General features: G+C 46.3%; 4 protein-coding genes across 6 annotated transcripts; 1 reads left to right on the plus strand and 3 right to left on the minus strand.

The window, feature by feature from the left end:
* Nucleotides 1–1,215: 1,215 nt before the first annotated feature.
* On the minus strand, nt 1,216–1,659 carry LOC115459726 (histone H2A type 1-E-like). The gene has a single exon (XM_030189527.1). It carries the CDS (start codon nt 1,657–1,659, stop codon nt 1,267–1,269), a length of 393 nt encoding a protein of 130 aa, XP_030045387.1. The 3' UTR covers nt 1,216–1,266.
* A 338-nt stretch (nt 1,660–1,997) lies between these two features.
* On the plus strand, nt 1,998–2,395 carry LOC115459734 (histone H2B type 2-E). Its single transcript, XM_030189536.1, has one exon. The coding sequence runs from the start codon at nt 2,009–2,011 to the stop codon at nt 2,387–2,389; it is 381 nt and encodes a 126-aa protein (XP_030045396.1). The 5' UTR covers nt 1,998–2,008; the 3' UTR covers nt 2,390–2,395.
* A 489-nt stretch (nt 2,396–2,884) lies between these two features.
* Nucleotides 2,885–3,198, minus strand: LOC115459743 (histone H4). Its single transcript, XM_030189544.1, has one exon. The coding sequence runs from the start codon at nt 3,196–3,198 to the stop codon at nt 2,887–2,889; it is 312 nt and encodes a 103-aa protein (XP_030045404.1). The 3' UTR covers nt 2,885–2,886.
* Nucleotides 3,199–9,491: 6,293 nt separating this feature from the next.
* Nucleotides 9,492–10,348, minus strand: LOC115459711 (histone H1.5-like). 3 transcript variants are annotated; one of them, XM_030189514.1, is made up of 2 exons: nt 9,818–10,348; nt 9,492–9,617 (listed from the first exon to the last, which is right to left on the minus strand). In XM_030189514.1, exons 1-2 carry the CDS (start codon nt 10,346–10,348, stop codon nt 9,492–9,494), a joined length of 657 nt encoding a protein of 218 aa, XP_030045374.1. The 3 variants fall into 3 exon arrangements, with proteins under 3 accessions (XP_030045374.1, XP_030045373.1, XP_030045372.1); XM_030189513.1 differs by having other exon boundaries at nt 9,815–10,348; XM_030189512.1 differs by having other exon boundaries at nt 9,782–10,348.
* Between the last annotated feature and the right edge of the window lie 416 nt (nt 10,349–10,764).

Here is a 10,764-nt window from a genome sequence, read left to right on the forward strand (position 1 = left end):
ACCTACGGTTTACTGTAACCCCCACTATTACACACCTTAGGTTAACGTGAACCCCTCACCCACTCATAGCTTTTCTTCTTCAGCACACTAATTGGCCTCAGTTTCATTTATTACCAATTGTAGAAATTGGTAACAAGAAAATTTGAATAGTAGCAACCCCAGCTACACTTAAAATATTATGACACAGACATTCATACACACTGGATTCTCAACTTGCCAGTCTTGAATTTCATAGCTCCACCTTGACAGCAAAAGTCCTGGAGCAGGCATTGGACCCCATGCCTGGTAATGGGTCTTGCGACCCACCATAATAAAACATATCTTGTACCTCCCTTCTTGTTATCACTGGTAGCTCATGAGTCACAACCCCTATAAACTCGGGTGTCCACCCATAGTGACAACCCTAAACCCCCCCCCCCCACACACACACACACCCCCACCTAAACACATACACACCCACACCCTTCCCATCAGTTCAGAAACCAGGCCCAGGACAAAAGGAGGGGGTGGGGGGGTGGGCAAGCCTCCTTCAAGGAGCTGGAAAGCCCTGATCCACAGAGTGGGCTGCTTAAGTATTCTTGCCCCACAGCCCACCCCTTAAGGACACGTGCCCAATGGGGTCAAGAGGGTCTGGCGAGAATTGGCATTTGACCTAAAATTCCGGAGGCTGGCTGGATCACAGAAGATCAAATTACATGATTTTCCAATGCAAGTTTTCTCTCACTATGCTATATCTTTTAATCCCTTGATCAGAGTAATTAGGCAATTCTGCACACAGTTTGAAATGTCATCACATGTACATTCCTTCTCTGGATTCTCTCTCTCTCTCACTCACACACACAGCTGTTTCATATATGCAGAGCGAAAAAGTGGCAAAGTTTGAAAAGGCCGCCCTGTGCAGGGATTGGTCAGAAAATCTTTCCAGGTCGAGATCTTAAAAATGCTGGGAGTTAGGAGAGCGCGGAGGGGACCTGTCCAAAAGCTGTATTAGGAGCTTTTATTTCAAATTTTCTGTCTTCACTGGTCGTCTCAGAACTCCCGGCATACCTTTTTTTTTTTTTTTTTTAACTCCGTGTGTTCTCAAATCATTGATTTCTTTTCCCCCTAGTCAGGTACTCAGGGCTATTATCACCAGCCTCTAAGGGGAATACCTAACCTAGAGAAACACTTAATAATCCGCTGAAATCTGGCTCTTTACGAGAAAAAGTAGGTGGCTCTGAAAAGAGCCTTTTGGGTTCCTGGTTTCGTCCTCTCTGCGGGACAGCTTTACTTGCTCTTGGCCGCCTTGTGACTCTCGGTTTTCTTAGGCAGAAGCACCGCCTGGATGTTGGGCAGCACGCCGCCTTGCGCGATAGTGACTCTCCCAAGCAGTTTGTTCAGCTCTTCGTCGTTGCGGATGGCCAGCTGCAAGTGCCTGGGGATGATGCGGGTCTTCTTGTTATCGCGCGCAGCATTACCAGCCAGTTCGAGGATCTCGGCGGTCAGATATTCCAGCACTGCCGCCAGATAGACTGGGGCGCCGGCGCCCACACGCTCAGCGTAGTTACCTTTCCGCAGCAGTCTGTGCACACGCCCCACGGGGAACTGCAGCCCCGCTCGGGACGAGCGAGTCTTAGCCTTGGCCCGAGCTTTACCCCCTTGCTTGCCACGTCCAGACATTTCGATCAGTTGTTTTTAGAAAAAATAGCTGAAGCTTTCACAGATCGAACCGCTTTTATACTCTCTACCACTGTTTCTTACACTCCTTCGCGATTGGTTAAGAACCAACCGTCCTGAAACCTGCCTGTCTCCGCTATTATCATAATGGGCAGGCAAATAGGCCAATCCCAGGGCTGCCAGGCGGTCTGATGACGTTTCATTGGTCTAGACCAAAAAGCAAGGAGAGAAACTCAGCGCCAGCAATTTGAATGGGGACCCTATAAATTGCCATCCGAACAAGCTTTTCCACTAGTACGATCGATTCTGTGCTTTGTCCATTTTAGATAGCGACTTTGCTGAGCTTGTGGTCATGCCTGAACCAGCCAAATCTGCTCCCGCGCCCAAAAAGGGATCGAAGAAAGCCGTTAGCAAGACCCAGAAAAAGGACGGCAAAAAGCGCAAGAGAAGCAGGAAGGAGAGCTATGCTATCTATGTGTATAAAGTGCTGAAGCAGGTTCATCCCGACACCGGCATTTCATCCAAAGCCATGAATATCATGAATTCCTTCGTGAATGACATCTTTGAGCGCATCGCTGGAGAAGCCTCCCGCCTGGCTCACTATAACAAGCGGTCTACCATCACTTCCAGGGAAATTCAAACCGCAGTGCGTCTGCTGCTACCCGGTGAGCTGGCCAAGCACGCCGTGTCCGAGGGTACCAAGGCCGTCACCAAGTACACCAGCTCCAAGTAATGGCGGGCTCAGCCTACAGCTTCCGCACACACACAACCCAAAGGCTCTTTTCAGAGCCACCCAATTTACTCTATCTAAAGCGTTAAAATTTTGCTGCACGACCGAGTAGAGCTGGCCCAACACTAGCACTACTCCTTTACCTTATTGCTAAAGAGGAAAGGAGATCGAGTTTTTCACTTTCCAAACATATCTTTCCCACATTCCCACGCACCACAAATATAACAAACTTTTCCCTTCAGAACTGGCTACACATGAAATCGTAACTGTGTTCTAAAATTATTCAACATACATACGGACAAAATTAAGAAAAAGCTAACACTAGCACTACTCCTTTACCTTATTGCTGAAGAGGAAGAGTTTTTTACTTTCCCACACCCCACTCTGAATATAACAGCTTTTAAAGAAAAAGCTAACATCACAGCTCTGTTACTGAATGTGTGGGTGGCTCTTAAAAGAGCCTTTGGGTTGGTTGGATAGATTCAAATAAGTCAGGTCCTTTAGCCTCCGAAACCATACAGGGTACGGCCCTGGCGCTTCAGGGCATACACCACATCCATAGCTGTTACTGTCTTTCTCTTGGCGTGCTCAGTATAGGTGACGGCGTCTCGGATAACATTCTCCAAGAAAACTTTCAGCACCCCACGAGTCTCTTCGTAGATGAGACCGGAGATACGCTTGACTCCGCCTCGGCGAGCCAAGCGCCGGATAGCGGGCTTAGTGATCCCTTGGATGTTATCGCGTAACACCTTTCTATGGCGCTTAGCACCCCCTTTCCCTAAACCCTTCCCACCTTTACCACGACCAGACATTTTAAGCCTGCAGTGCAAACTGAAAAGCTCTACAGAAATGACAAACGGAGACTTCCAACTGCCACTAATATAGAGGTGAAGCGGACCTTATGGAGAACTGGATCCTGAAACAAAGGCGGGACTGCTGAATCCTCCCCTCCCCCACAATTCGTGCCTCCGACTCTTTGTTCATTCTTCAACTTCTTCAAGGTTTCATGTGAGAAGAAGAGAAATGAACTTAACTGATCCAATGCCGTATGTCTATTTTATGTGTACATACCGTTCACATAAAATGTTGCTATATTAGAAGCCTCGTGAAGGATATTTACATGGAATATGAGGACGAGTAGGGACATATAAAGTACCATCTAACCTGCCCTTCCTCAGTCTCCACTCATTCCATACTAAAACTTCTTTTGTTGTTCTCTACTTGTTTTTCCCATTGCTGCTTTAAACTGATTTATTTTTCCAATATTCTCAAATGTGGTATTAGCAGACTATTATCTGCTTTCAGGAAAAATGTGGAATAAAAATTGGTAATGCCAATCATATCAAATTTGCCTCACAAAAGACACTCACAGAGCAGGGAGGCCACGATTTAAATGCCAAGAGGACTCTGCAACTGGGGGTGCAGCAATCCAAGAAAGCATATCTCTAATGTCACGTTCGGATTTAGAGCACAACCAGTATTGTGTGCAGTAAACCACAGGCCTTAATGTTCACCTACTTGCAAAACTAGATATCTGGGTTTTAAAAAGTTTTGGACAACTTTTGGAGGAAAAGTCCATAGTCTGGTATTGAGACAGACATGGCGAAGCCACTGCAGGCCCTGGAACTGGTCTCATGGAATGATGCTACTATTTGGGTTTCTGCCAGATACTTGTGACCTGGATTGCCTACTGCTGGAAACAGGAAACTGGGCTAGATGGATGATTAGTCTGACCCAGTGTGGTTATTCTTATGTTTCTTATGAGGTGCCTGTAAATTTGAGTGTGTCTCTTCCCTATTTGCTGGTCTGCTTTGGTTATCCATTGTCTTTTGATTACAGTACCAGCTTCTTCCTCTTTCAGGACTTTTCGTGATTACTCCCCCAGTTATTTGGCTTCCTGAACTGTTCCCTCTGCAGTACTGACCCTCTCAATGACCATCACCTTGTTTTTCCATCCCCATTGTTGGTATGGCTTGCTACTACACAGCAGAGTGTTTTTTATTTCCTGGCAACGCTTATATGGAACCAACTCCATAAGCTTCTACCTGAAGACAAATCCTTCATCACATTTAAGGCTTTCTTTAAAAATTTCCTTTCATACAAAGTAACATAGTAGATGACGGCAGAAAAATACCTGCACGGTCCATCCAGTCTGCCCAACAAGATAAACTCATATGTGCTACTTTTTGTGTAAACCTTACCTTGATTTGTACCTGTCTTTTTCAGGGCACAAACCCTATAAGTCTGCCCAGCACTATCCCCGCCCCCCAAACACCAGCCCCGCCTCTGGGTGTCATATGTACATTGTTAATGTCACAGTATTTTCCTACTGCTGGATTTTAGAGGCGCGCCTTAGGGGATTGAAGAGATTCTTCCAGCTGTAGCATCTCCATACCACATTTCAGACCAGCTTTCAAGCTTCCAAAGTGGTAGAGGCCCAGCGTAGATGAAAATGACTTTAAAAAGTCTGAACCAAAATGTGCCAATATCCAGAGAATGAGAGGTATAAACGTGATACCCTCTAGTGTAGAGTTTACATAAGATCAACTTACTCTCCTGATTTGTAGGCTTCTCTTCTATCAGGTTGAGAGTTCACTGGCCCTTTACCTCAAAACCTTCTGTTAATTCACCCCTACTGCGGAAGGAGCCCTCTAGGGTGGTTTATGAATGTGTACTACTTTGCCCAGAGCACGTCACAGAAAATTATGTGCAAAAAAAGACCCCATCAGCCTTGATCACATTACATAGATGAGATGCCAGTTGAACTCATGGTACACAGCAGGCGGAGTTAGTGGCTGACAGACTGGGAATTTCTCTACTCATCTCTTTTCCTTCCACTGCCTCTGCCACAATCCTCTTCACCTTCTGCCACCCAATTGGGCACAAAGGCAGGACATTTCACCCCAAGCCCCACTGGAGAAGGGGGATCAAAATGCAGTAGAGGCCTTGTGCTGCTCCTATACTCCATGAAGGGTAAAGAGAGATAGGAAGTAGCAATGCTGAATAGTGCACCATTCAGTATTGCCCTCTCTCTCTCCGCACATCAAGCATTGCCCTATCTCTCTTTCTCTCTCACCCCCCCCCCCCCATGCAATATATCCCCTGTCCTTCCCTCCCCCACCCTATCCCCATCAACTAGCATTACCTATTTATCTGTCTCTTTTTTTCAATGGAGATTCCCCTGACCCTGTCTTCTTCCCTTCCCCTCTCTACTCTCCCCACCATTCAGCATTGATACTGCCTATCTCTCTTTCCTCAGGTAACATTGCCCCCTTCCCCTCCTATGCAGTATTTCCTCTCTCTGCAGCCTCTCGCCAGCCCATCCAACATTACCTGTTTCTCAACCTCTGGCATGCAGCAATGCTCATGTCTCTGTTTTCGTCCCCCCCCCCCCCCCCCCCCCCACAACTCAATCATTTAGAATTGCATATGCCAATCTATTCCACCGCATCCAGAAATACACCTCTGTCCCTCCTACTGTGCAGTACTGTCCCTCTGTCTCTTGCTCTCCAGCACATCTAGTGTTTCCCCATCAGTATTGCACTGTCTATCTCTCCCTCACCTCCCTCAATCTAATATTACTCTCTTTCTCCCCTTATTCCAGATTTCCCATTTCACTTATTGTACCTCGCCGGGTCTGCGCTAATAAATGAGCAAGGCTGAGGTGAGGTACCGCTGGTCTCTGCTTGCCACTACAGCTTACTGTGCAGGCCCCTGAGGTTTACCTCAAAGGAAGCAAGACAGGCGCAGGAAACGGTAGTAGCAGCAGGTAGAGAGCCACAGTCTCGCGCATCTGCCTTGCTTGTTTATTACCGTGGTCCCAGCAAGGTGCAATGGGTGGGATATTGTGCTACATTGCAGCAGTGCATAAAAGGAGAGGAATAGAGAAACAGCATAGTCGGGCTAGGAGAGGCAGTGTGTCCGTGAAAGGTCATGTTTGGGGCTCTGGGGGATACGGGGCACCTATAAATGAGGACAGGACGGAGATAAGAAGAGAATGACAAGATATTCCAAGGGCAGTGGGTTGTGAACAAAAAGATCAAAGAGTATATGAAAGTGATAAACAAGAGTCTATGGAGGAGCTTCATCAGGGGTGTGAATGAGACAAGGGATTCAATTTAAGGTGTTATTTTAATTTTCGGTTAATTTCAGTTCTGACCGGAAATATATGCTTTGTCCCGATTGTCTCCCTTCATCCTCCCCCTCCGTTATCTGTAAGCCCCTTTGGTCTATTTTACAATCCCTGGTAGTCTAAGGGTGTTGTTGGGGAAGGGGTCATCCCCATTTACTCCTGCCCATTCTGACTGCACTCAAAATGTCTACTGGAGCTGGAAAATCGCTCCTGCCCTGACTATACCACCTGAGATTATCAAGTAGTCCAGGGTGGGTGGGGCTATTCTTTGTATTCTTGTGGGGTGGTGGGGTTGTATTTATTTTTAAGTAATGCCGGTTTAATCTCGCACAATAGTTTGTTAAATAGAGTGCTCCAAATCATTGCTTTGATACAAAATTGTAGCAGGAATTTCAGGGCTCCATTCTCAAAGCCACACTAGTGATTCCAGGGCAGAAATGTGAAGAAGCCCACTTCATTCCTATGGTCTTCGTCGCATTTAACATGCCAGAATCGCTATCATGGCTTTGTAAAAGGAGTCCTAAATTTGGCATGAAGTTATGAAATCAGCTGTGACTTGGATTGTGAAGCAAAGTCAGCCACTGTAAAAGAACACTCTGGTTTTTAGTTTCAGTTTTCATTAGCTGTGGTTGTGATTCCATGTGTCCCAATGAAAGGAGAGTTTAATTTTACTTCCATTTCATATATTCCATCTTTATAATACAGGCTTCCCAAGGTAGATTACAACAATTGTTAAGATGAACCCATCAGTAAACAGGATATCCTCAATGACATTTCGCTATCTGTATTGTATTGAACAGTGTAGAAAAATGAGCACAAAATACAGAGTTTATAACTGCTGTTTCTACCAGCTACAATAATATCTTAAGCTGTGGTGATATAAATATCATGAAATAAAAAATTAAATATCTACATATAGGAAGCCCCTTATTTCTAGTAATCTTTTGCTATTGTTTTGGGGAAGCGAAAATGGTGGCAATCTCCACCTACTGGCCTCAGCCCATATAATGGGCTAGATAGGGTCATACCTACCATCTAACAGCCTTGATTTGCTATCCAGCAGAAAGTCCCTTTCTGTGAATTTTGCTTGTAGAGCCTTCCTTATCTGTTTTAGAGCTGAGCCCGGAAAAAAAGGGGTATCATGGGAAGACAAGGCAAGCTTGGCTTCTGCTGGTCCAAAGGCTAGTTTTTGCCAAAAGCTGAATGGGGCCAGTGCAAATAAAGTAGGGTGCATGCCAAGTATACTTCGTAGAAACACGGTTTCTGTGCACAACTTTTGCAGATAGGGTCTGTGAATTTTGCTTGTAGAGCCTTCCTTATCTGTTTTAGAACTGAGCCCGGAAAAAAAGGGTATCAGGGGAAGACAAGGCAGACTTTGCTTCTGTGCACAACTTTTGCACATTTTAACAACCAATTCCCTCTTCTAACACTGTTGTAGCGAATAAGATAGTTGTCAAGACTTCATTTTTATGTCCAGGTGCAACCACCTCCCCCCACGACCTAAAATAAGAAAAATCCCTTCGGTAAGCATACTTAACAGCAACATCCCAAGACGTTTGAACATTTGTTGGTCCCCGGGATTCAGGTTTGCGGCTGGTAACTGAGAAGAGATTCTTTCCGATCACTGCAAAGGGCGGGAATTTCAAACCTCGGGTTCGGCCTACTCATTCGTTTACAAGATTTCAAAATGGTTACCTTAATATAAGAATGTGGAGAATACGAAACAAAAACGACCCCCCCCCCCCCAAAAAAAAAAAAAAAAACAAAACTAAGTAAGACGCTCTTTTATCAGGTTCACTAAAAACAAAAAGCATACCAAACGTGAACCCAAACGGTTTCTGAGCCGTGTTCTAAAAGGGCGAGATGCACCACTAAGCAAAGCACCAATCCCGCTACAGGGCGGGCTTTTCATACCTTCATTAACGGTTCTCGGAGCCTATCAGCAGCCATGGAGCAACCTATAAAAGAGCAGAACGGTGCGATCTGCTTTTATACAGTGGGTGGTATCTTTTGAAAGCAGAAGAGTATTCAGAAGAGCTTGTGTCCAGCATGGCCCGTACTAAACAGACTGCCCGTAAGTCTACTGGAGGAAAAGCTCCTCGTAAGCAGTTGGCGACCAAGGCCGCTCGTAAAAGCGCCCCAGCCACAGGCGGTGTGAAGAAGCCTCATCGCTATCGACCGGGTACTGTAGCGCTGCGGGAAATCCGCCGCTACCAAAAGTCTACTGAGTTACTTATTCGCAAGCTGCCCTTCCAACGCCTGGTGCGAGAGATCGCGCAAGATTTCAAGACCGACTTGCGCTTCCAGAGCTCGGCTGTCATGGCCCTGCAGGAGGCTAGCGAGGCTTACCTGGTGGGGCTCTTCGAGGATACCAATCTGTGCGCTATCCACGCCAAGAGAGTCACCATCATGCCCAAAGATATCCAACTGGCCCGTCGTATTCGTGGTGAGAGGGCTTAGAAAGCATTATGCTCCAGCTACACACAACCAAAAGGCTCTTTTAAGAGCCACCACATCCCTACACAAAAAGAGCTGACGAGTCAGTCTGCTCTATGGTTATTAAGCTCCCGATTTCCAGGCTGTTGGAGGTTTAAGGATTGTAGGCAGCATCTTGCAATCTCTCTTCCCCCCCCCCCCCCCTCCCAACTACAGTATTGAACAAGCCCTGCTCCCTCCCTTGGGCTGTTCTCCTCTACTGAATTGTGGCAATGGGTTTTTTTTTTTGTGCAGAGAAAAGGCCAAAGGAGCGTAACTTTTATTCAGAGAGTACCTGCTTCTGCTGAATTAAACCAACTTGGTGGTGGCTACGCATATCCTTTGGTGTACCGAAGCTCCGCTTCTATAATACATAACTGCAGAAGCAGGCTTTTCCAAGCCATTTAGTAAGAATCTTACTCTTTCTTTGATCTGTGTGGTAGTGGCTCTGAAAAGAGCCTTTTGGGTTTATAAGAGAATCAAGAAAGACGCACAGCTTCACTTTTTCTTAGGTGCCCCCTTTTTGGCTTTGGCAGCCTTTGCTGGGCTTTTTTTCATCTTCGGTTTCACTGCTTTAGTTTTAGCCGGGCTCTTAGCCACTTTCTTGGGTTTAACCGCTTTGGGCTTTTCCATGTCATTTAATAAGAACCAAACTCATCTTACTCTTTCTTTGATCTGTGTGGTAGTGGCTCTGAAAAGAGCCTTTGGGTTTATATGAGAATGAACACATTTTGAAAGCTTCACTTTTTCTTAGGCGCCCCCTTTCCGGCCTTTTTGGGTTTCGCAGCCTTTGCTGGACTTTTTTTCACCTTCGGTTTTACTGCTTTAGCCGGGCTTTTAGCTACTTTCTTGGCTTTAACCGCTTTGGGCTTTTTGGGGCTCTTGGCTACTTTCTTGGTAGCGGCTGCTGACTGTTTCTTGGCTCTCTTCGGACTCTTTTTCACTCCCACCGATGCCCCCTTTTTCGGCTTCTTCACGGCCGGTTTATTGCTTTTGGGAGCGCTCTTCTTCGTGCTCTCCGGCTTCTTGTTCAGTTTGAAGGAGCCCGAAGCTCCGCTGCCCTTGGTCTGCAGGAGGCTGCCTTTGCTCACCAGGCTCTTGACGGCCAGCTTCAAGCGACTATTGTTCTTCTCCACGTCGTAGCCCGACGCCGCCAGAGCCTTCTTCAGGGCAGCCAGGGACATGCCGCTGCGCTCCTTTGAAGCTGACACGGCCTTCACGATCAGCTCGGAGACGCTGGGGCCCGATGATGACTTGCGCGCTTTCGCCGCTCCAGCCGGCTTCTTCACCTTTTTCTTGGCCGCGCCTGGAGCCGCCGTTGGTGCAGCTGTTGCCGCTGGAGCCGTTTCTGCCATTCTCCCTTTTTAACAACAAAATAAAAGGAGTCGGACTTCTAGAAAAAGCAAATTACTAAAGCTCCGCGTTTCCTTCACTTCACTTGCTGAACTAGAACCGCCCCGCTCTTCCTCTTATTTATAATAGCAGCCGCCCTCTGATTGGCTGCCCACTCAATGCCTGCATACTACAGTCACTAGTCTACAGCTCTTCTAGCTCTGTGTTTCTTCAGCACCCGAAATTATGTTTTTATAACAAAATGACTTTCATTTCCACAAACATTCTCATTCGGATCTCAAAAGAAGAGTTTACAGTGTGGAGAAACCGTGGTTTGTGATCTAGATGTGGGCTAATAACGTTGAAAAGAGCGCACTAACTGCTTCCTTCAGTCTTCTTCAGCTCCCAAAAAATAAAACAAACATTTTGATTTGTGAAA

Source organism: Microcaecilia unicolor, unplaced genomic scaffold (genome assembly GCF_901765095.1).
Source record: "Microcaecilia unicolor unplaced genomic scaffold, aMicUni1.1, whole genome shotgun sequence".
In the NCBI taxonomy this organism is placed as follows: Eukaryota; Metazoa; Chordata; class Amphibia; order Gymnophiona; family Siphonopidae; genus Microcaecilia; species Microcaecilia unicolor.